The sequence below is a fragment of the Aythya marila genome (assembly GCF_965140915.1).
Source record: "Aythya marila genome assembly, chromosome: 1".
NCBI lineage: Eukaryota > Metazoa > Chordata > Aves > Anseriformes > Anatidae > Aythya > Aythya marila.
In genome coordinates, this window is record NC_139042.1 from 156,277,320 (window position 1) to 156,304,442 (window position 27,123).

A 27,123-nucleotide genomic window follows, 5' to 3' on the forward strand; every position below is an offset into this window, starting at 1 on the left:
CAAGGTGATCCTTGCATTCTGCTCTGGTGAGGTCCCACCTTGAGTACTGTGTTCAGTTTTGGGCCCCTCACAGACACTGAGACTCTGGAGTGTGTCCAGAGAAGGGCTATGAAGCTGGTGAAGGGCCTGGAACACAAGTCCTGTGAGGAGTGGCTGAGGGAACTGGGGTTGCTTAGTCTGGAGAAGAGGAGGCTCAGGGGAGACCTCATTGCTCTCTCCAATTATGTGAAAGGAAGTTTTGGGGAGCTGGGGTTCTTGTAGATAATTAGTGATAGGACAAGAGGGAATGGCCTCAAGTTGAACCAAAGGAGGTTCAGGTTGGAAATTAGGCGACATTTCTTCTCAGAAAGAGTAGTCAGGCATTGGGACAGGTTGCCCAGGGAGGTGGTGGAGTCACCATCCCTGGGGGTGTTTAAGGAAAGTTTGGACCTGGTGCCTAGGGAAATGGTTTAGTGGGTGACATTGGTGGACAATTAGACCAGATGATTTTGGAGGTCTTTTCCAACCTTAATGATTCTATGATTCTATATTCACTATTAATGTAAGATATTTAAATACCCAAATCATTCTTGGACACATTGTACAACACACATTAATTTGACTAATATTTGCAAGAAGTGCTAAACTACTGCTCTTCCAGATCTATTGATTCTTTTGCAAATAGAGGAGGAGAAAAATCACAGAATCACACAGAATCACAGAATTGAAGGGATTGGAAAGGACCTCAAAAGATCATCAGTCCAACCCCCTTACCAAAGCAGTTTCCTTAGAGCAGGCTGCCCAGGTAGGCGTCCAGATGGGCCTTGAGTATCTCCAGAGAAGGAGACTCCACAGCCTCCCTGGGCAGCCTGTTCCAGTGCTCCGTCACCCTCACCGTGAAGAAGTTCTTTCACATGTTGGTGTGGAACTTCCTGTGCTCTATCTTGTGACCATTACCCCTTGTCCTGTCCCCGCAAACCACTGAAAAAAGGTTGGCCAAATCCCTCTGTCTCCTACACCTCAGGTATTTAAACACATTGATGAGATCCCCTCTCAGTCTTCTTTTCTCCAGGCTAAACAGACACGGGTCTCTCAGCCTTTCCTCATAGGAAAGTGGCTCCAGGCCCTGTATCATCTTTGTGGCCCTCCACTGGACTCTTTTCAGGAGAAAATACTAAAGAAGTGTTCCATTTTCATATACCTTTATATACCAGCAAAGATGAAGACCAATCTTTCACAGACTGAGTTTACTTGCAGCTTGATTAAATGCCCATGCTTAGAAAATAAATTAAAAACTATTACATGAAAAGCTAGAAATATGATTTGTATAGTGCAAATGAAGAGTAACTTCAAAGAGAACTAGATGGAATAATGTCTAATTTCACTGATTTTCACTGGTTTGTGTCAGACTTTCTTCTTTTTTCATAGTTACTCATTTCAACCATTCTACCCACAGACCCCAGGCAACTGCAGAATTCTGATATTTAATAGTTTTGTCTCTGCAGAGATACAAACTTATCAGTTTTATGTATCTGATTTGTACAAATTCACAACTTCACAATCTTAAATGATTGCCTTTGGAATTCAACTTGCTACAGTCTACTTCTGGAAAAAACTTTACCGTGACTTTTTTTTTTTTTTTTTTTTAATCAAGTATGTAGTGGTTATCAGCATGAAAATAATCACTGCAGTGAGATATGATAGTAGTTTGTAGGCATGTAGGATAGTGATACATCTAATTTGTTGCATGTCTCTGAAGTTTGTTTGCATAGATAATTCCTCAACATGTGCAACTGTCTGAAAGAGGAGATGGGGTAAAAAGGATAATATATATCTTAATCATGAAACAATAATAGAAAGATTGGTAAAGAGACACCAGCTTTCAATTAAACCCAAAATACTATAAACAAAGAACAGAGAATTCCAGAAGCAAGGAATGAAACATGTAAAAATTAATCCTTTTTAAGACTTGAAAATGAAATCAAATTTTATTTGAATGCAAGAAGAATAACTCTGGTTCACAGTTAACTTATAAATAAGATTGGTTTTAGAATCACCAAATGATGTGACCACTACCCAAAGTAAGCGTTTCAAAATAACTGAAATACCATCCTTTTGTCTCTCAGAATTTCAAAGGTTATGGAAGGCCTTCTTGTTTGGTAGTCTAAGGCTGTGCAAAGTCCTCTTTACTCAAGCTGCACAGTAAGTTATCCAGATTTAGGATAACTGCTTCAGATTTTCAAGGTCAGAAATCAGTGCAATCTGAAATAGTCTGTGAATTGGAAAAGGTAGTCTGGTTTTATAAATAAGCCGTTTTTGAAAGAATGAACACCAGGCTCTTTGCTAATGAAGTACAAACAGCATTTAAATGACTGAGCCCTGTATAAGTGAAGCCGAATTCTTCAGAGGTATTTACTTACTGTGTGGGAGTAAAGTACTATTCTCACTTACCAGAATGCATTGAACACGTGGTCAAAGAACTCATGGATGTATAAGAAAAATAGGTTATCTGTATATTATCTGTATATTATAGGTTGTCTGTAGGTTGAGTTTGAAACATAATCTAAATTTTGTTTTCATGAGAGAAAACTGAATTCTGTCTTAAAGAATTAAGAGACACCAAGTAAAAACTAATTCTGGCATTCTTCTTCATTCCAAGCTATTAATTTAGTTTGTGAATAGTTCTATTATATCAAAAATAAAATTGATTAACTGAAGAATAATTTCATATAGCCTTGAGTTTTTCAACCCCAGATTTCAATGAAGAATATTTATCTATTCATCTGTTCAACTCAGCAAAAACAAGTTTGACAGAATCTGGCACCTGGACATAAAATACTCATTGACTAAAAACCAGAAAATGAGACTATTTGTGATCTTTAGGCCTTTAATCTGTATTTTTTTCAGAGTTTCACAGTCATTTTTAATAACTTGGGTTATAACAAAGCAACATGCTTAATGTGATTTATTTTAAATAAAATCAGACAACATAGCATCTCCAAAGGTGTTTTGAGTGTGATTGCTCTGCAGGTGGCAGTTCTGATATACGACTTGAGAACACTTGAAACAGTATCTAAGACAGTTTAAAAGAGACTTTTTTAAAGTTATCAAAACTAAACTGATTTTAGCAGTGCACTATTTGACTTTACTCATTTATACAGGCTGCATTAGAAAAGGAATGGCTAACTCTAGATTCCACCCGTTTCCCTTCAAAAACACTCCTGTTCTCAAACCAGCTGCACTGGCCAAAGGTAATGTGTCACAGCAACTTTTTACTATTCTGTCTTTATTCATTCCTTAAGGATATGCTATTCCGGGGCGATTAATAGGACAACCTATTGACTTGAAAAACACAATTGCTTTTAGAAGTCTCAGACTTCCTCCTCACCCCCAGATGCAATTTTTCTTCTAGATTTTCTTTCATTTGCTTAATTTTTTCTTTGTTTTGGACTTATTTCAACACTTTACTTCACAGTAGCAGAAAAAAAAAGATGATGTTCTTCATCTGTACATTTGGCAATGGATTAAAAATTGCTAGTTGACACACTACTTTAAAAATACTGAGATATGACAACAGCTGAATGTTTTCAGAACAGCTAAAGATCATTGAGTTGTAATGTCTGCTAGTTACTTGATAAACTTTGAAGTTTTAGTTTTTGTTTTGGAAGTTTTTTTGTTGGTGGTGTTTTGTTTTGTTTTGTTTGTTTTTGTTTTTTTCCCTTAAACAGTATTTCGCTTAAACAGTATTTCATGATGTCCTAATGTTTTATTTCCTACAATTAAAAAGAGAGAAATGTATAATTCTTGATATTTAAAGACTTTAAGTATAATTAAAGTCACCTTTTTGCCCTGTTTATTTAATTGAAGGTAAGGTTTCTAATGAGCATAGCACTGTTAAGAATCCTGTTACAGGACTACAAACCCTTTTAGGTTTATCTGCATGTTTTCAAGTTCTAGACATGCAGTCTCGGTGATGCTCAAAAGTCTGTTCATATGCATAATTCATGTTTTTTTGAATAATTGTTTTCATGGTTTATTGTAGGAATTATCTTGCAGGAATTATAAACTACTTTTTAATTTTAATTTTAATTTTTATTTTATTTCTCTTACTGAGAAGTATTCCAGGCCCTTAAATTCCAGTGAACATTCAAACAGTTTGCAGTTATCACCACAAGCACTTTGGCAGTATGTTGACAGACCACATTTATATTCACCAGAAAATCTCCACTTTCATGGAAGGTAAGTCAAATAATTTGGGGGAGGTGGGGAGGAAGAGGTATTTGCTTGTTTTGTGGGAGTATTTTTTTTGTGTGTGTGTTTTCCCCAATTATGTTTAGTTGATTTGGATTTGACAAAAATCAAAAGGGAGATAAATTGAGGCTGTTTTCTGCTGCTTTTGTAGCTGTTGATTAAAGTGACATTACTAGAGCTAAAATGTATTCACTGGTTAAAACCAGGTATACTAAAAACAGTTATTATTTTTCATTTATTAAGAGTATATGAATATATACATGTATTTTATGAATGTATATTTGATGATATATCATAAAACATTTTTTTCACATACATCATAACAATGTAGATGTTGAAATAGATTTCTAAGACTAGATAAAGATTAAAAAGGATTTCTTACACAGCTGCATTCTTTTGGAGAGAAAGAACTGAAATATGCTTTGAGTAATTGAAATGTAAACATTTCAAATTAATTGCAGACTTTTATTAATCTCTGAGATAAAGTCTTCCTGGAGTATAGTATTGAAATAGATTTTTATATATATATATATATATATAATTTTCAAGCTTCAAAAGGCACAAACAACTTCCAGGATAATAAAGGCTTCAAAACAGTTTCCCAAGACCCTACCTTTCAGTACTGTTCCTATACTTTGGTTTCAGTTCAGAGAAGGGAACAGTGTCACAGCTCTTTGACTTGAAAGAAAAAAAGAAATTTTCATTCAGGTCTGGAAAAGAAGAAAAAATTTCAGAAGAATGGTATGTTAAGCTTCAGTATTCTGCTTGTTCCAGAAATAGGTACAGTATATTTAGTTGTTGTAGCTTGCTTCTTTTTAACTTCCACTTTTCAGTAAACTCTGCTTTATACAAAAGTAAAAATTATTGTTACTTTTACAAATATCTGAGAGACCAGCTTAATATATTATAATATTGTAATTTTAAGTTTCATGTTGCAGGTCTCTATGTAATTCAGAATGTTTCATACCTTGCAGTTAAGAAGAAAATAAACACTTCTATTCTCTTTGAAAAGTGCATTATATGATACTATGCAGATGATCTAATACTATCTGAAATTTTTAGTGAGTTATTCTCTTGCCCTAGGGGTTTTAAAGACATTTCTACTGCACAGCTAATGCTGAAGAGGGCTCATAAAATGAAACCCAGAAAGTACAGTAATAAAAAAGTAGGTAAGTCAACAGATAAGAAATATTCTAGTGATGTCATATAATGATGTAATTCTTAAATCGCAAAATAGACTTTCTCTTTTAAGAAGTTTGCTTGCCCAAAAGTAAACATTTATTTAAATAAGGTGGAGTGTGATTCGGTGAAAACAAATCACACTTTAAGTTTCCATAAAGACCTCAATTTGTTTCAGGAATCAAAAATAATCAGACTTTTAAAAACTCTGTGGTGGATTTTCAAATGAGCATTTGACAGCTATATTAAACAGAAACATTGTTTCTTTTTGTTCATGTACCTCATTTTCTAGTTGTGGAATATTTATTTCTGTATTCTGTGTTTCTTATGTTCTTATTTTGGTGGAATCAGATTAAAATTATTGATTTAGGTTAGTTTTAATTTTATTTCCTAGGACTAAAATTTTGTCCTTAGAATAAAATTTGTGTAGTGTTATTCACATCTCCATAACTAGCTTGCTTTATTATGCAAGAACTACTTATGAAAATGGCAGTTTGATACATATGAAATGGAATAGTATTTTTTTTGTTGTTTTTAAATATTCACTAGAGAAATAAATAGTACTTATGCAGCTTTTTGCAATTGTCTTTTGGTTCTTCTCAGATTCTTCTTATGTCAATGAACCTTTCTTAGAATATGCTACAAATATATATATTATGATATGCTAATACAAATGTCAATGGACTGTGTTAAGAACAATAATTAATACAATACCACTACTATAAGAAATGTTGAAATATTTAAGAGCCTGGATGACAATAGGACTGAACTCTAAATTAATGATCATGTTAAATGTCCTTTGGAAAGTATACTTTTATTTACGTTTATTTTTTTAAGTGTTCATTTATTTGTTAAAACTTTATCAGAAGCTACAGTTACTTTTTCCTCTTTTGTATAACTGCAGATCTCTTCTGTGTTTGGTTTTGAAAGTGCTCAAAGACATTTCGCTCTTGGAAGGGAAAAAGTTCAGCATACAAATAAAGTTATTAAAAGTGTTTCTTTGTACATTTTTTTGCAATTTAAATATCATGCCTAAGACTAATTAGATAAAAACAAATCCAGTTAAAAAAATGCAATGAACAAGCAGTGCTTTATTCCTATGGAAAGAGAAAAAAAAGAATAAAAATTTAAAATGATTCTATTTCAGTCTTGAGAGCTTCCCATGATGCCTTGCCACTTTAACCAAAAAAAAAAAAAAAAAAAAGGTAGTGAATATGTTGCATGCAGATGACTTTCTGACATGTTCCACTTTGTGGCCTGTGTATAATTTTTTTAATGAAAAGAGCTTATTGGGTTAAATAATCTTTTCTCCATATGCTCTCTGGTTTATGTTAGTAGTAATTAATCCAGTCATAAATGTTTGATCGACCAGAGCAAATTTACTATCCTATTTTTGTTGTAATTTGTGTGTTTTGTTGTGTTTTGAATATGTTTACTTTCACTTTGTTCAGATTATTCAGTATGGCATGTGTTGAATTTTTTAACATATCACTTGGAATATTCTTGAAGTATATCAATAGTGTTGGAAAAAATTAAAAGAAAAACTTTTTCATAATGTTCTTATAGGTTCAAATATTCTCTTCCTGACACAAACTCATAAAGAATATTTTTGTGTATTACATCTAGCACAAAAAATAACCTTTTTATATAATTTTCCTGTATAGAATTCTCTGACAGTCATTGAAATAACATTCTTTTTCTCAGATAAGCAGGAAGTGTAATTTCCAGAACCAGGAAACATGACTGAAATGTTGCACACTCAAGCCCTTTTCAATACAAAGAATATCAGTCCAACCATTCTATGTCATACAGCACACTAACTTGTTTGGTCAGTAAGGACCAAATAGGATATTAACAATTAAAACTAGTGTTTTTTTCCTTAAAGTGATGCTAAAACTCAGCTATTACACTAGAAAATGATCCTGATGGGATAATCCCATGTGAGAAGGATCTCCACATATAGTTTTACATCAGCATCAACTACCTCTTCTGAAGCAGTGAGAGCAGGGAGCATCATAGTCTCATGGAGAGTCTGGGGACTTTACAAAGGTAGAGTAGATACACCTTATCCTTAAGCTAGACAGCTCTAGATCAGGAAATTTCCAATATTGCCTGATAACTGGCATCTTATCAGCTTCATCTGCTATGAAGTGAGCTTCTTCCTTATTGAAGCATCATACTAAATCTTGTGGGTTTTCTTATTATTATTATCAATGCTGTTCTTTCTTTTGAATTTACAGTTCTTCTGTGTTATATTACAATCATTTGCTTCTTAGCTTTTTGATTAAAAATTCTTAAAGTTATGGTAATGACAGTAAAATAATTTTGTTAGCAATATAGATTTCCTACACTCTTAAACATAGGTAACCAGAACCCACTTAAGTGTGAATTAAAAGGTAAAAAGGCAATTTTCCATGCAATATCCATTTACTGGTATATATGTTTGACTCAAAAGCAAAATTTGAAGTTCAGAGAAGCAAAAATTTATCAACTAATAACAAATAAACTTATAGCTTTTATGCTAAGATTTTAGGATCATTCCACACATCATTTAAGTGTGACTGAGCTCTTCTGTGGTAATGATCTTATTAATATCAGCAGATGTATCAGATGCTGATAGATTTTGTAGGAATACACGGCCTGTCAGAGTGTGTTGTCTGATTCCAAATGCTATGAAACTCCTTCGCCTGAAATTCACAAATGCAATGTATTGAATTAGTCTCCATTCAGTGTGTTTTGCCATTCCTCTTTTATGGCCAGACATCTGCTGGTTTGAAACTTAAATCAGACAGTCATGAACAACTTGGACTCTGAAAATCCTCAGGTGTGGGTATTTATTCCTTTATTCTGGTAATTTTCCATCTTCTCTTAGTACAACAGTGCTAAACACAATGGGATTCATTTGGTTAATTATAGAAGCTCACATCTGCTTTCCTTTATGGAAACAAATAGCCACATTAAAGACTGTTAATTTCCTTCCAAATCAGCATTCAAAAATAGGCTACTTGAATCTCACTGTGAAAGAATTTATAATTCTCCACTGTCTATACGCAAAACCTAGAGTGACTGGCTGGAATACAGAGTCTAAACTGTAGAGATGTAAAAGTAACTGAGAAGTATCTTACCTCATATGTCTGGCAATGCACCTTTTCAGTAATGAAAAAATAAGAATACTAGCAAGTGCACTGAATCCTGTGGTTTGTATTACAAGGAAGAGCTTAAAGTAGCCTAACCTTATAATAGGCAGTGATTCAGGCAATGATTATATTACAGCAGGCCCGTCCCAACAACTAATGGCTTTAAGGCCTGTTATACCCTAATCCACTACAGTTATGTATGCTTGTTTGCGTAGTTAAATAAAGTTGTGGCCTGTGTTTTAACCATACCAAATGTACACTGTGTCTACTTCAACTACATTTACTCTACAGTAATATAATACAAAAAGTGTGGGCAAGAAACTAGGAATTTGGCAGCCAAGTAAAACTGGTATGATGTCAGAAATATTCCTGTTTATCATGGGTGCATAAAATTCCAAAGAAATTCTAATTAAAAATGTAAACACAGCAGTTTTTAATTAATGGACTTCACTGTGATTAAAAAATCTCTAATAACAATTATAGCTTCCCAAAGGTGCATTAACACAGCAGTACAAAATTTCTTGCTTAACTTTGAATTTCTTTGGTTATTCAGATGCTTTGTATTAGCATCTGAATATTAACTTCTTTTTCTTTTAAGATAGCTGGAAGCCTTGTCTGTTTTTCAACTTGTCACTACTACAGTGCCATATTCATTCTTGTTTAACCTTTCCCTCTCCAAAGGAAACTCTCTTGGGAGAGACTGACAGCATGATATGATAATTCTTGCTGTCATATAATTATTTAAAAAAAAAAAAAAAGGCAAAAAGCAGCTGAAGTGTGCCTTGACTCCCAGAACAAGAGAAAAATTAAAATATTTTATAGAGGTTAGCAAATAATTTTTAATTTCTAGTTTAGAATTTAAGACAGCAATGCAATACCAATACAAAACAAACAAACAAAACAACAACCAACCACCACAAAAACACAAAGCCCACAGCCCCAAAACAGATTGTACAACATAATTTGTTAAATTAACAACAATCAAAATAAAACCTACAGGATATTATTATTCCTTATTACACATTAAGTAAATGGCCATTGATCCGTATTTTCCTAGTAGCAGAAGGAAAGCCACTTTTGTTATTGCTTTGTGTTCCATATAGCAGAATAATCTGGGAGCTCCAACCAGAGATGAGAATCCCATTGTTCTAATTGCTGTTCAATTAGGGAACAAAATGTGGTCTTTCTTCCAAGTGAATTTACAAATTGAATTATCTCATAGATGCACATCTGTCACCGTGCTACTTTAATTTATCAACTCTTTTAAAGTTGGCACAGATACATGTTTATGTTTTTCTAATTACAGATATTGCACAACAAAAAAATGAACGTCAAACATTTAACTTTTTTCAGTTTAGCATATTATCATGAAGTTGTTTAACAAATGTGATGCTAGATCAGGCAGTAACTATTCCTTCCATATTGTTTCTATAACATTTCTTGGGTTTGCCCAACTTATCTTCTATATTTGGAGTCTGCCAAGCAATGTGCATTAAATTACATCCCTGGTTCTTAGATTGCCAGCACAGATCATTGTCTAATAAGTCACATTTAAATGAGTGTGCCAGAATCCAAGAAGATGTTTGTATGATTTTGAGCTATTGGACTCTTTCACAGTTCTCTGTGTGAAATCTAAAACATTTGATTGCTTGTCATCAAAGCATACATACAGTTCATTTCCCTGTCTCTCTCAAAGACTGAAAAGTACTGGTATTATAAACTAATCTTTATAATATTGCCTACATTTGGATCTAGGTAGATAAAAAGACTCATTTTTAATAACGAAAGAGCTGTAGGCAATAGTTGAGGTGATCCAGGTAGGTAGAAATTGAAGTAGTCTGGCATGGTGTTAAATCCCAGCAGATTACTTAATCATTTTGCAAAGACGTGAAGATAAATCTTGTGACAGAAATCTCGTAGTAGAATAATTTCTATTATATCCCTCTTTTCCGAGGAGGGAGAGGAGAGGAGAGATTTTTAAAACATATTGGAAAAACTTCAATAACCCACATAGGAAAATAGTGTGCTTTTGAAGAAATTATTTTGTTACTTGAAAATAGTTTGGAAATCTTCAATTATTTTGTCTTAAGAGGTTTTAATCAATTTTAACACTTTGTCTTTGGTTGTCCATTGAAGAAAGTTGTTATTGCAACTACCTTTGGAAGTCAGAAGTATTTTTGTCAACTCTGTATCTGATCGACATTGTATCATGAGTGTTAGAAAAACTGTACTAACAAAAAATATTTTGTATACTTTCATCTATGTATAGTGCTCATACTGCCACGTATCTTGCAAGTATAGAAAACAAGATAGTAACTTATAGTTTAGTTACGATATATTTTTAACTTTTGTTATTTAAAAGTTCAGACAGAACTTTTAAAATGCGGTATATTATTATTATTTCAAGATATTTTCATCACACATCTTATTGTGATCTATTTCCCCACACATTTTCTCCACTGAAGAACACCAGGTTACTACAATTTTATTTTTTATTTATTGTCATGCCAACATAGACATCCTTAGTCCATCTACATGAAATGAATGTATCTACAAACCTGATAATCCACTTCATAAATCATTCTAATGATCTACCTGTAAATTTAGTGGAACTATTTACTGGACCTTTAATATTTAGTGGACCTTATTTATTGTGCTTCTTTAGTTATTTCACTGAACTTATATCTGATATAGTTAGTAAAAGTAGAGGAAAATGATTTCAAATCTGGCATCCTCTGGATTGATCGGGAAGCTATAAACGTACACAAAGATGAGGGATTTTCTCCTAGACAAATGGAGATAACAAATGTAAGGTATTGCTGATTCTGCCTTGGAAAGAAGACATGGACATCCATATTTTCCATTATTCTTTGATTAGTCCAGTGTGTTGATTGATGAGAGGTTAGCATCATCAAGAGCATTCAGTCAACCAAAAGTTGCTACAATGTGGACTGACCAATACCATCATTTTTTGACATGTTTTGTCAATGCATTATCTCTAGAAGTGTCTATACCCCATTAGAGTTCTTATGCAGGATTATAAGGTAAAGATGTGGTATGTCTCCATCTTCATTATTTGTGTCAAGAGGGCAATTTTCTGAAGGAAAAAGAAAAAAAAAAGTGGAACTCTCCACTTTTTTAAAGAATCATTTTTTTAAAAAGGATCTCTTTGTTACATTACTTTGTAACTGAAATGTGTACTAGAAATGCAGAGATCTGTTCAAAACCAACTTTTTAAATTGTTAAATTTCATAAGAAACTGACTTAACAGAGCAATCCAATTCTTTATTTCCATAAATAAGGAAACAAAAACCAAACCAAACCAAAACACTATTGACTTTGCTGCAGTATTATGGACCATGACATATCCATATAGAGATGCTCTTATAACCTCTCTCAATAAACATGGATGATCTGCTACGAGGTCATCCAAATAACAAGCTCAAAATGGAGCATCAGATATAATTAGTCTTGTAAATTTATTCTGTCTGAATGCTCTTTCAGTCTTCCCATCTCCTCTGGTTTCCTGCTCTCTCTTCTGGCAGTGTCTCACATATTCAGTTTTGCTACATTTGCAGTCTTAGTGAAAATTTAGATCCTTTCCTTAACACGTCTACTTCTTGCTTAATTCTGTTGCTAGGCTTTCACTTGTTATTATGTTCTAGTCTTTTTGAAAGTTTGCAGTCACCTTTGTAGACAAATTACTTCAACCTCATTGTTTCTCAGATAGTATGGAGTGTGTATTTGTCTGCTTGTGCTATTGTCTTCTTTTAACCATTGGAAACATTTTTCAGTTTTCCTTTGTCTTTCTGTCACTCATGTCATCCACAGTGCCTTACCTACAAAACCCTATATGCTTTTGCTCCTTGTTATATATCTGCTTTTCTTCCCAGTCCTATTTTTTCTTACTTTTTTTTTTTTTTTTTTCTTAAACTGACTGATTTCTTCTGCTCAGCATAGAATTCTCACATTCTTTATAAACCACTGTTTGCCTTAAACTCTTACCTTCTCTCAATGTCAAGCAAACAATTCTTCTTTCACGTAGGAAATTCATGGAAGTTGCCTTGCCTGATATGTGTGATTTTGCATTAGTTCAGCTTTTGTTAGTTACACTTTTTATATTTTTACAGTTTAGGAACCTGTATTATTTGAATTTATATACATTCTGTGCTCAACTTTGCAACGTTTTCAAAATAACACATGAAACTAATCAAGATTTTGTTCTGTGTCATGTAGATGAGCCTATAGACTTTTGGAGTCTTTATTTTGGTAAGGAGGGGACATGGAAGAAACTTGGTTTATTATCTGCTAGTTTAGCCTCAAAAAATAAACTAATAAACTGTCTCATGGTTAGGTGCAAATAACATTTTTAGCTGCAAATAACTTGATTTGAATGCTTATGAAAAAAAACTTCTAGAAATAATCCTTGGCATATACTCTGTTAATATTTCTGATTGAGTTTCAAGCTCTAAAAACAGATTCTTTTAAATATTTTATGCAAATATATGCTTTAGAAATTACTTTAGTTTGGAGATGAGCTAGCTAGCTAAATAATGGTCAATGGTGTTAAAAACCTGAAGAACAGTAACTTTGCTTCTCAGTTGCACATGTATTTATGTTTCTTTATTTTAGAAAATGTAATCCTTTGTGAATATAAAACCTACTTTTAAATGTCTTTTCACTTATTAAGTGGCTAAAAGGTGAAAAACTGCTTGAAGGAATGAATGAGCCAGGTCTGACCTTTGATTTTAACTTGTTCTTGTCGTCTAGACCCAGCTGTGCGCCTGGCGTTGTTCAAAAACAATGAAAATAAACATCTCCATGTGAAACCACCAAGGAAGACATGGCCTGCAAATGCTGGTTACTTTGAAGGTATGAACAAGAATTTCATTTTGTCTGTATGCATATAAGCATATATATCTCCCAATGTCTTTTAAGCAAGCCTACTTGAAATGTACAATACGAAGAAATTGAGGCAGGCAGGAATTTAAGGTCCTTATCTGTTCCTCAGTGTCTCAAGTTACAGCAGTGAAGCTTTGCAATTTCAATTCATTTGAGGGGGTGTGCTCCTTGAGATTAATTCATAATGAACTGGTGCCTAATTAATTTTTTTATTATTATTTTTATTAATTTACTTTCAAGAACATATAAGCATATAAGCAGAAGTATAAAATAGCTAGAATAAATTTTTTTAAATGAAATATCAATTCAAATTCTTCATTTCATAGTTACCTTTTCTCAAACTACCTATTAATTCCTGATGATTGATAATGTTATTTAAAGGAATTTACTTTAATAAATATTCCCTAAAAGTCCAACATTTGACAGAATACAAAAAACATTTGACAGAATATAAAACTTCAGCATGCAAATATAAGATTCCAGAAGTCCATAAATACTGTTTTAGTCCTTTTACTGTTGAGATTGATGGTAAAACTCTCCTTGATTTCAATATGGGTAGGATAAGGCCAAGTTTGACTATTTAAAATACCTTCTGGAGACATTTTTTTTGACTGTTTTAGTTTCTTTTGCAACTCAATCCTGTGCTCAGAAAGCAGTCACCTCTGTCACTGTATCTTTTTCAATGACATAGCCATACAATGCCTCATCATTCCCAACCCCACAAAGTAAAAGAAAAAATGATAATACTCTATTAACATTGTCTAAACGGTGATCGAATTCAGAACTTTACTTAGGCAGGTGTGCAATTGAGCCAAGTATACCTAAACTGGAATCTTGTCAATTAACCTAGCCATATGTAAGTCCAAATTTGCCTCACATTCATGAGTCCATGCTCAGATTTGGCTGGAAGCAATTCTTGGGAAATTTTGAAAGGGAAAAATGAGTTTGTACCTGTTTGCCTTGCATTCAAGCTCACCGTCTCTGGGGGTGTTCAAGGAAACATTGTACCTGGCCCTTAGGGACATGGTTTACTGGGGGACATTTGTAGGAGGGTGATGGTTGGACCAGATGATCTTGAAGGTCTCTTCCAACCTTAATGATTCTATGAATTTACATAGAATATGAAGAGTCTGTGTACATGTATATGGTACCTTATTTAGTATTTCCATTTTATCATATCTGTTCCAGTGGCATATCCTCATATGCCACCATATGCAAAAGCCATCATATGCTGAATAAATAGAACATACAGACTGCGTGGAAACAAACAAACAAAAACATGGATGTCCAAAGCTTAGAAGCAGTAGTGTGACTGTTCAAAGCCGTATCAAAGAAAGAAACTTAATCTCAGGCTCAGTACCTTAGTTAGTTAGTGCAGGTTTAGCCTACCTTTCCTGCCACTATTTTATCTGTTTCTGCCTTTAGACATTTGGTTCATTGTGGAAAGAGAGTGTATGTATGCAAAATATTATTGAAATTTACATCAAAATGCAAGCATTGTAGTGCCATGCTTTGTTTTTCATGTTAAGGAAGATTGTAGTCCTTTGGCCAGCCAATAAACATTATTTTTTGTCAGTAACTTTATGTTGGGAGCTTACATGCGATCTGCAGAGCCTTCAAGAAGACAAGCAATGCTATTCTGCTTGATCAGAATACAAAATTGTTCTTCTACCTGAGGTATTGATACTATAGATGACATAGCCAGAAAACACTAGGTTGTGAATTAGAATCAAGGGTGCAGCACAGGGTGTTTACTAATATGTAGATACTGTCAACCTGAGATACTGTTGACCAGAATTCAGAGCTTCTATATTTAGAATTTGGATTAACATTCTGTATGTTATCCACTGTCCACCTGCATGGTGATTTCACAGTTGTGTTACCAGTCATTTCTGCCCTCATTCACAGAAAAATTCATTTCCTATTTCCCCTCTCACACCTTTTGACCATTTCTTCCTCTCTTGCCTGGAAAAAATTGCCTTGTGTCTGTTCCAGAGTGGGAGTTATTTCTGTAACAAGAAGTTGAAATGATTTTACTCTGTATTCATAAATTTTGTGGACAACATATTCTAAATCAACAGAGAATACAGACCAGTTCATTGCATGTTGGAAATAAACTTCCTCTATTTAAGCCCTTTACCTTTACAGACAGGTAGCTAGTACTTTGGCAGAACTTCACTCCATCTCCTTCATAAATTACTAAACAAATATATATATATTAAAAAAAAAAAAAGTTTCCCACTTTATTTCTTTAAAGAGGGAAATGAGAGGAGAAACCTTAGCATCAATAGTAAGTACACATGTGTTATCTGTTAAATAGCAGAATCACTACTTTTGAAAGGGGATGCCCTCGGAAGTGAAACAATTAGAACAGTTTTAGGTTTTCAAACTGGAACACATCATGGTAATGAATATTTAGGACATAATCTAGTTAAAGTGTAGGATGAATGTCTTTCGTCTTTATTGTGTCTTCAGTTTGTGTTTAACTATACAAATAGAAAAAAAAAAAAGAATTAAAAAATAGAAGGTATAAGTTAAAGGGTAGAAAGCAATGAGCTTAATATCTGATTTTTATGTGCAAAGAGTCTTTATGGCTTAATTAAACAGTAGGTATCATTTATATTTTCTTATACGTTATCTTGAGGAAGTAATTAAAATATCAGCTGCAAATATAACTATTGTATTTGTACAGGTATGATTTTCTGATGTTTATTGTTTTAGACATTAATGAATGGTATACACTTATTAGACAATGGGAGTGTAGCAAATGAAAACCTAGATTTTGTCTGAATATGGATCTATTGAACATAAAAAGAAAACCTTGTAATTAAATAATGTCATCCTCTCCTGAACTTATTAAAATGAATCAATTCTGAGATAAAGGATATGTTCTATCATAATTTGCCTTTTCATCTAGCCTACAGGGTTGTATAATATACCTGCAATATCTAAACATAGTGAAGATACAGTGTTGATGTAATATGCAACATTCTTAGGTTCAAATTAAATGAATAACTGTTTAATTATCATTTTATTTTTTTTTTTTTAGTTCTTGAAAATACTCTCTAGAAATACAAATTTTCTTTCTCCAAATCTTGATACAGATAAGACAATATTAAACCTAAAATATAGTGATGCTATATGAAATATTTTAAACAGGCTTTCTGATTGTTCACAGCGTGTTAATAATTTATGTATATTCTTCTTATATTTTTTAATTATAAATATATATTCAGGAGCTTTAGTTTTAAGTCTCTTGCTTCAAATCTAATTTTGATTTCTGAGAAAATAATAACAATAGGTGAAAGAATAGACTTATTTGGCTAATGTTTTACAAAATAGGTTTGAAGAATTATTTCTTTATGAAGATCATCCTGTTTCAAAAATCAGGAGGAACTGTTGACATCAGATTTTGAAAACTTGTGGAAAGCTTTGATCCCATGGGACAATTCATATCTTTAATTTGACATATGCATTGTAGGAAAACAGCATGGTTGAAGAGATATATGAAAATACATCTTTCAAAGTTTGAGTGACATCATACATTTTTATTAAATTTTGCAAGTCCTCATGTTTTGCTTACAGATGTTATGATAATCCCAAAAGGGGACCATTATTTCACATTCTAGTCCAATAGCACACAAGTTAGTCAGAGACAAACTGCTTTGCATTACATGCTTCATCAGCACATAAGGAAATGTTCCTACAGACAATATACAATTTAAAAATACAAGCAACATGTGAAGGCACAGGCATTGGGATGGTACTTAAATATGTTTATATGTATGTGTGTAGATGTATGTATGCATTAATATATGTACATACATGTGTTTATACACACATGCATATATTCTGAATATGAATAGATATTAATTGAATAGTGTAGTAAATTATTAACAATTACTCTTTAATATCATTTGCAGTGTCAACATGCATTTTGTAATGTGATTGCTTTCTCTCAAGCTACTGTTTCGATTTCTTTAAAATTAATTTATTGTATGTAGTCATACAGATTTGTGAAAAACTTCTATTTAAATAAATAGCATTTTTGGACAATAGTTATATATTGTGATATTAGTTTTATTAGGTTATAATGTAAGTCATGGAATATGCGAGTGTGCTTACTATTTCTCTTAAGAAACTATGTCTTGATCAAAGAAAAATAAAAAATGACTTGATATACTGAAAACCTCATTTCCGATGATTTGGTGGACATTTCCTGGGATTATATGTATTACATTGCTTCTTTTGGAGTGATGGGGTTAAGCTTCCAGCCAGGTTGTTAAGTTTCAGTTAGCACTAGTTAGCTGAGTAAAAAAATACATGTCTGTTTACTATTGTGATGAACATGCTTGGGTATTTTTTATTTTTTTTTTGATAATGACATTTCAAAGATCTCAAAATTTTGGAAAAGTTACAAGGAACACAGAAAATGTTCATCATTTCCTATTTTGCAGCAAAACATGTTTTTAGAGAGCTTTCTAACTGCTTCTTTTGTTATCTGGAGGCTATTTCAGTCATTAATATAATGTAAAATACAAAGTATTTTGGACAAAGTAGATTAGAAATTAAAGGAAGAATCTATCTTTGACTGCTCTTTTCTTGGGAAGTTCCAATTAGTCCTGGCTGAATGTGTAACAGAGCATCTCTACCAGCTGTGGGTCTGTAATTACGGGGTGTGTAATTCCATTCATACAAAGGATGGATATCTACTTTTACCAACCAACAGTGTGACTGCTTTGTCCTAGTGCAGCAGTATAAAACTAAAGAAGGAGCCCCCGGGCCTAGCACTTTTTTTTTTTTTTTTGCTACAAGCTTTGGAAACAGTATACATCTTTTGGAGTAATCTTTATTCCTTATACCTCAACTATTTTGGTGGGTTATCCAAATAATTCCTGTTCAGTGAAACTGGAAGGTGGATTCCAATCTTGAGAGCAAGTTGGAAGAATGCAGTTGATCGCCTGGGAGTCCAGTCAAGTTACCTAAATCGTGTATTATTTGTATATGATTCACTTACAGTTTCTCAGAATTTCATGAACTATGTTCTAATTAATTTTGTAGGTAAAGTGATTTATTAGCACATATATTTATTTTTAGTCATAGCCATATTCATATCCATCAGTGGCACATCTATACCATACAGTTCAAAGAAGTGGAAAGAATATAACTTGGTTTCACGCAGGAATGTACACAGTGACCATTGCCAGGAACTTTAACTTTTTAAAAAATGCATTGGATTATATTATCAGGATATGTTTACTGTGATTTGGGAACCTGTGGTTCTAATTGTCAATAATGTATTTCCTGTCATTCTATTCTTACTGATGACTAACCATTAAAAAGTAAAAAACATAATGGATACTGTATTAAAACATATTTCACAAATATGACTTTGATAATGAACTTTTTCAGGTGACTTTTAATTATTTGTTTCTCTTCAGATTGTCAGTAGAAATAATACTTATTTTTTCATACCGTTACAAGAAGAAGAGGTAAAATGATCTTCTGGTTATGTCATATAATTGAAAGATAAATATCAAGAATCCATTTTAAATTGTCTGTTTTACAGCTTTCTGATAGCTCACAATTATGAAATTCTTTGCAGTTTCATGTGAAAAAAAATGTAGCAAAGCATTCTTATAGTTTGTTATTACTAGTGCTCATTGAAGAATAGAACTTGAGGCTTTGGGGTGTGGTAGTTTAAGTGGTAATTTGAGATAATTAAATGAGCTTATTAAAATATGTCTATGTAATGGTAAACACAATTTCTTAGATATTCTGTATTACCAAAACTGAAGAAAAAAATTGAATTGATGCTGCTTCTAATCACTGATGCTTTTAAATATATGTGTGAGAGTTAAGAGAAAGCACTGAGAGTGAAATGCTAATATTAATATTTTTGTATGTTTAAAATATTTCGTTATTTGTTATTTAAGGACATTTAAATGTACATTGAACTGTAGTTAATAGGCATTTGTTAGCTGTTTTCATCTTTTTTAAATGAGCTATTTTCAATGGAAAAATGGCATCCGCTCCCAGGAAGCACACATTATTTGTAAACAGACATTTTTTAAGTTTAGTCATCATTAATTTAGCAGTGGTCTGAAAAGGATCAATAACCACATTCTAAATATAGTCTTTCTGTGGTTCTACTGGCTGAATTGCCATGTTTACAGTAAAATGCACTTATTACACATCTCCCAGGCTTCAAATTTGTATGCGAGATTAGGGAAGCAGTTTCTAAGCCATGCGGCACTGACAAAAATGACAGAATAATGCATTTCCAGAGAATCTAAGGTCTATCCCAAAATGTGATGAAAAAGCATAACAGAAACCTGTACTGTGGAAGGGAATCTGTCTTTTAAAATCAGAACTCTGTGGCTTTGTTTCTTATTATTTAGTGTGAGCTCACACAACAGAACTCTCACATTGAAATATTTTCTCATTTTAAGGAATTAATGGCTCTCCACCAGCCCTTTAACATGTAAAATGAGTAGGTTACTTATGTCCAGTACATCCAAAAAGAGCCAGGATAAAATAAACATAAGGAGTTGGATATCTTGGAAAAAATCTGTCATGGGTTTGGGTTAATCATCTCCAGAAGAAATTCAACTTGATGCCTGAAATGTAAGACTTCTTGGAGAAAGCAGTAAAGCCTGAGGCAGTGTTGATCTGAAGGAGTGCTCTCCATGGGTCAGAGCTGCTCTGCTGGCAGAGTGCAAACCCAGTTCACAGCAGCGGTACACTGAAAAGTTGTAAAAGACTGCCGGGGCCTTACAGTGCACGCACTCAAGCTTCAGTTACATAGTTTTAGTGGCCCAGTTTCTTATTATAAAACAAAACTAAAAAATAAAAGCTGTGCCTAATTTTCCAGCCTCCTGTCCATCAATGATAATGTAGGCTTTTTCTCTGTTTCTGGAATGAAGCAATCCTGAAGTACTGTAAGTTTAAAAATGAATAAATAAAATGTCATTTATGTGCATTCATGCAGTAAACTTCAGCATTTGGATATTTATAAATGATCTAGGCATAGAACATTTTTATTACAATTTTTGCTTTTCACATTCAATTAAAAAAAAAAAAAATGAAGAGAGAGAAAAAGATTTTCTCTTTGCCCGAAATTCCTAAAGAGGAAGTTCAGGAATACATTCCAATTTAGTATTATAAGATCTCAGTGTAGTTCTAGTCTTCAGGATTCCACTATTCTACTGTTAAATATTTCTGATTTTGACCACATATTTCACCTGCTCATGTATTATCTCTTTGTTCATGCCTCTACTGTTTTGCAGAGTTGCAACTTGTGGTGGTATCAGGACTTTATTAATGCATTGGAAATAAATGTGTTTGTTCCAAAAATCTTCTGAAACTTGAAATTTATACAACATGTAAGCTATGTCACCTGTGCCTTCCTAGCACAGCAGTTAAAAGGAAGTGCGCATTAGGGGAAAAAATATTAAAAATCTTACTGCTATTTTGCTAATGACTAACTACCTCGTGATGACTTCAGTAGGAATGAGATTTCACCCAAAATTTCATCAGAGGTTGAGAACTAGTTTATGGCATTGTTGAATAAGGAAGCACAATATTTCTGATAGTTTCATTTGCGTCTTCTGAGATCTTAGCTTTCCTTTTCTTGAACTGTATGTGCAAAAGCTAGGTAGTGTCTGCTCAGACAATATATATAGATAAGTTGACTCCATTTCAGATCCACAACATTTTATAATACATAAGGCAATCATTTTGGATGAAAAGACCCCTGAGTCCTGAAGCATTTCAAATCCTTTTCCATTTGACCATTCAGTGACCTGATAACTATTTCCTGTCCCGAAGTAAGGTTGTGACCCAGGTCTTAGAGTGCAAAAGACAGATAATTTTAGAAACAAGTTAAATCCAAATGGATTTGGTTGGAGGGGGTGAGGGAGAATAAGTTTGGCTAAACTCCTCTAAAATAAAATGTTAAAGCACTTGGATTTAGTAAGTGTAGGTAAAAGTAATTGTAGAATTTGTTGTCATTTGTTTGGATGCCTGTGGACTGTAGTCAATATTGGGATGGTTTGTTTATTCATCTTGCTTCTACTCAAAAATAGCCAAATGCAAAGGTGTTCATTTTACATGGAAAAAAAAATGCTAATGATGAGATCATTAAAAGTACATTTTCAGATACATTCCAAGTATTATCCAAAATAAATATTTCAAACATTACATTTATCTTGGTAAGTGAATGGTATTTGAACATAACCCATGGGAAGTGTGCTCTGTGTCCATAGAAATATCACAACTGTTGCACTACACAACGGCTCATCTTGCAGAAGTATAACCATTTTGTATGGAACTAAGAACAAGGAATAAAATGGATTCTTATAAACATTTTATAGGAACAAATACTTGTTTCAGTTGAACAACATGATTCATATTAAATCATGATTAAAGAAATATTTCCCATAGTTATGTTTAATAGCAGTATTTTTGCATACTTCAAATACTCTCAAAGGTGGACTTAAGGAAGGCCTTTATCCCAGAGCATTTAATTAATTTGAAAATGTAATTGATTAAACTTTCTTATAAAGGAATTATTTTTATCCTATTCTATAAGGTGAACAATGGTGTTATGGAGAACTGGTAGCATTAATGAGGTCAGAGATCTACAGCTATCCAAAAATGCTATTTTTCATATGATAATGTATTTAATATTGAATGTACAACTTAGTCTTTCTGGTTTTTTTATAGCTATTAATGTTGTGGATCACACAGATAATATATTTCAATAATGTGCAACATTTTTTTCAGGCAAAATATTGAAATCACTCAAGTCGAAGTCAGGTTATTAAAAAATTTATATTGTTCAGGTCTAATAGTATAGATTACCTTTCATGTAATCTATAAAAGGAGACAGTATATATGGTGGACTTTGATGATTTTATGAGGAACTGTATGAGCACCTCAAATACTGTAATAAAAATCTACAATCTTTCAGTGATATCTATATAAATTCTGTGATATGCTGTGTATTTCTCTCATGTACATCTTCCAAATTTATACTTTTACGGTTCAACTCTTACCATTTACAATACAGACCCATTTGAGCAGTTGTTTCACATTCTTAGGTTTGTTCTATTTTGGTGTATGCACTGCAGATATTTTACCTGGCTTATGTGTATAAAAAAAGGTGGAAATAATGTATTTTCTAGTTATTTTATATGTGTGTGTGTGTGTGTGTGTATACTTGTATTCTCTCAGATTCATAAGAAAGGATGGATGCAGAGATAATATTTTTATTTATTTATTTATTTATTTTACATGACAGTCTAGAATAGTTCTTCTGTTGTAGATTTCCTGTCAGTTTAACGAATTTGATTTATGGCTATAATTTCATAATTTACTACATTTTTAGAATCCTAGAGGTAACCCAGTGCAGGTAACCAAATAAACAAATTAAAGTTGCCAGACAAAAAAAATATATATTTTATTTTTCACAATCATTATTAAAGAAGGAGATTTTGAATAACTAAATTTTATAAATGTATTTAAGACCATTAAGTGTAAAAGTTACTAAGAAACTGAATGTGAAACTGAAGTCAGTACCCTAAAGCACTTTCATGTTTCTTTGTTTTGTTTTGTTTTGTTTTTCTCATATGAAGCAAGCTCAGTAATTTTCAGTTTATGAAGAGAACAGGGATTTATTTTATCAAAGCCAGATTATTTTTTTTTTAATATCAAAGTTAAATTTACTGAGAATTTGCTTTAGTATCTCATGGGTGTATATTTTGTAATTGAGAAATTAGTAGTGAATGTAAAAAGAAAAGAAACTATGTGCTACTAAGGCATAAAGTTCTGATTTAACCTACCAATGACCTGGCTTTGTTTGTTCAGATGACAGTTCTAAAAGTGTGCAGAGAATATTCCCTTTTAATACAGTTATTTGCCGCAAGCCCTGACCTCACTGCCTGTCAGGGAGCAGGTCTGAATTGGCCCTTTCTCTGATATCGTGACATTGCTTCTGTTGCCTCGATTGTGACCTCTGATTGCATGATACCCCTGAGAGTTCAATTTAATAAGCGTGACTCCTGACTCTTAGCCAGGTCTGCCTTCTTAGGTTTTGTCAGACTCTACTTGTACTCTGGTCTACATATGCTAAAACATTGGCTGTCATCATACCATGTGAGTTGTGTGCACTGTATTCAAAATTCTCTTTCAAACATCTTTCATTTATTGCAAATGGAAATATTTATAAAAACTTACCTGTAATAAATTTTAATAATTGGTTCTTCCATAGCTATGTCTGTTCTGTTTTGTTTTGTTTTGTTTTGTTTTACTTTTGTACAAATAATTACAACTATTTCACTTTATTAACAACATGCATGTTATCATGCTAATTCCTGACTTTAAACTTTGTTTTATTTCCCCAAAGAGAGTGTTATATCTTTTTGTGATTTCCCATCAACAATGTTCATTATAGAAATGGTAGGGATGAATTCCCTTTTTTCATTGCATAGTTAATACAGTTGCACAAGGAGACAGTACTGATGTCACAGAGCACTATGAGAAGTAGTTAAGTTATTCAGGACTAGTCAAGTGAAAACTGAAGAATCTGTTTGGAATTTGGGAACAGGTAAGTAAAATTAAGACTTTTTAAGTACTAAGGAAAATTGAATATATTGGTTTTAGTGACTATTTTGCTACCTCATTGCATTCTATTCTCCTCTTTTCCTCCTCTTCTAACCAGAATCCTGAGGGAAAGTTTGTTCAGAGACGTGGCTGCCTTGAGGATGATGATGCTATTCAGACATTTCTCCAGTTTTAGTATACCTTGATGTGTTCACTGAACCAGACTTTGGAGAAGTTCAAAGATTTCAGAATTTCAAGAACTGTGTTACAAGATACAGAAAAAAATTTACTTGTGTATTTACTTATGTATATTTTTTGTATTCTTATTGCTAATTCATATACCATTTTCCAGTTGCTGTATCAGTACCTCTAATGTACTGCTTTTCATGTACTGTATTTAGCTTTACTGATCTGAAAAGAAGAAAAATCTTGCTCCATCATACAAATGTTATATATTTTATAATTAAAAGATTTTCTGTCTATTAATATTTCTCCATTGTTTTAAAGGATTCTGTTCACCTTTTTGCTCAGATTATTTTGTGTTACAATTTACCTATCTTGAATGAAAAAAAAAATGAAACTATATTAGAGTCTTTCTTACAAAACATTCTCTAATATAAGGTAAAAAGCAGACATTGTCTTGTTACTTTAAAACTTGCTAAAAATACGATGTTCGTTCTCCATGACAGTGTCTGTTACAAATCCTAACTGCTTTGTTCAGTTAAATTTTTATTTATATATTTTTTAAGAATTCCCATGTAAGGTACTATAATTTTAACAGAGTAGTTTAGTCTGTAAGATTGTAAAACTTATCTGTTTCATTATTCTGATGTAAAATGTATAAAGTTATCTACTGAAGTTCTTTAATTTCAAGTGTGAGTTCACTTATATAATTGGACTTTATGTGCTTATTGTCCTTTTTGAATCCTGTGCTAATTGCAGAAGCTTAAATAAGTGGCTACGAATAAGCAAAGTTAGGAATGGACAACTGTTTTACCTGTTGTTGAACAACAGGCAAAACAAACTATACTTTTAAGTTTATTATTTATGGCAAATATAAATAGAATGCACATGAGGCAAATTCAACGATTCAGAATCATCATGGTATTTAACTTATGTATATGTCAGCAAGGTGGAGGGTTTAGTGAACTATTAGAGGTTTAGTAAGAAATAAACTAATTTAAACCCACCTACTCCAATAATAAAATATTAACATTCAAGCATGTTCATTTTCTCATTAAAAATGATTTAAATAAAGGTCAAAACAAAATTCCCTGACAGAACAGGAGGATCCAGGGTAAAAATAGTCCTTTGCATAGAAAAAAATATGCAGTTGTAACAATAACTGATTCAAAATCAGTATAATTAAGTTCAATTCCCCTAGGGCTAAATACTCTTGAATGTGTGTTGATTTAACTAAAATGATGTGCTATGTTTAAATTATTGCACTTTTCAAGTGTTTATAAGCTGAAAATTTCAATCTAGTTTGTAAAGAACTCTATAAAAGTACTAAGCTCTTTGAACAACACCAATTAAGAATTAGTCTGGGGAAACTTGCCAGCAAATCATGTTTATGCTTTTGTTTTCACCTGTCCTTTACAAAGGGAATTCCCTTTTTTGAATAGATCTGGAATTTAATATTGTTTATTTTCTTCTGTGATGTATAAACCAACAAAATAAACAAATAAATAAAACTTCTTAAGAAGAATTGGTGTTTTTATATCTATCTGTATTTATTGCCTATGTAAGTCCCTGGTATTTACAGTTATTTTTAAGATGAAGATAAATATATAAGAATTGTATCTGCTTGGGGTTTGCCTCTCTTTAGATGTTGAGTCTGAGACTTTTTGTTTCCCCGTTGAATTCAATAAGCATTAAATCAAGCCATGTTTACGTTTGACATAATGGCAGACCTGATCTTCGGAGATACCTCTGCATTTGACTATGAAGTAAATTAATCAGCCACCTTGAACTTAATCTGTGTAGATTTTATGTGTGTATTTGACAATGTAAAGTTGTTCTACTGTTATTCTTTACCTCACTGAGAAAACTATGAAGTGTTGTCACAGTACCCTCATCAAATGTCAACAGGTATTTCCAGTCTACATCAGAAAGTAAGCCAGAAATAGTTTCACCCACACATAATAAAACACTTTTAAATCCAAAATTATATGTATCCATAATAGAGTACACGACCAATTCACATGTATTCAAAATTGAACTACATTAACAGAAAATTGTTTCAGTGTTACTCTGCACTGATAAGTACCAATGAGTGAAACTCACGTTGTGTACATCACATGTGTTGATGAACAAAAGATCTTAAAAATAAGTTCATATACTATTCAGATAACTATCTCGAGAAAACGTTTATTCTCAAGGGTAAACAAAATTAAGACTTTTTAAAATGTACGTTCCCAAGCTGTGATACACCGTTACATGTTTTTTGTTTACAGTACTTAATTTACATTAATTACTTGCTCACAAAATTATGAGATAATTATTAATGTCGTTTAAATCAGCTTTACTAACTTCGTGTTGCTCCTGATTAATGATTTATATATTTATTTTTAATACTTGACATAGGTGTCTTCTTGTTACATATCAGTCCCAAATTGTTATTTTGAACCAATCTTTCATTGGGTTTGAATTTTTCTGTCCCAATCTTCTACTTTTAAGTCCTCCAGTATAAACAAAACCTACCTTAATAGTTGTCACACTCAATAAAATTTACTGTTTTATTGTGTTTTTTGCCCACCTCATAGATAGCAGCACAGTAGTCAAAACCTCCTGCACTCATAGAAAATGTTCTTTTGTATTTATCTATTTTTATTTATTTTGAGAATTTCTTTGGAAAATCTGATATCTTAATTAATTTTGGTTGGTTTATTTAATGTAGGAAAGGTAATCCTCTTGTTTGCCCTCCATACAAAGTGATAATCTTTTCTTGCTTGAAAATTCTGTTTCATTAATGAGCAGTTAAGCACTTCTGTTCCTGTTCTTGATTGTTTCTGTCAGTTAATTTTAAAAACTGGGAATGCATAGAATTAAAATCTATCAAAAGAATTGT

The 27,123-nt window shown here is 32.5% G+C and overlaps 1 protein-coding gene across 1 annotated transcript in view; it reads left to right on the forward strand.

Annotated features, from left to right (window-relative positions):
• Positions 1-27,123, forward strand: part of LRRIQ1 (leucine rich repeats and IQ motif containing 1) — a gene marked incomplete at both ends in the record, with an annotated part of 112,145 nt that overhangs the window by 55,067 nt on the left and 29,955 nt on the right. Inside the window, 5 exons of the mRNA XM_082784576.1 lie at positions 3,141-3,230; positions 4,094-4,218; positions 4,876-4,971; positions 5,314-5,399; positions 13,317-13,418. Coding sequence (XP_082640702.1) covers positions 3,141-3,230; positions 4,094-4,218; positions 4,876-4,971; positions 5,314-5,399; positions 13,317-13,418 — 499 coding nt within the window. The remainder of the gene's footprint in view (positions 1-3,140; positions 3,231-4,093; positions 4,219-4,875; positions 4,972-5,313; positions 5,400-13,316; positions 13,419-27,123) is intronic.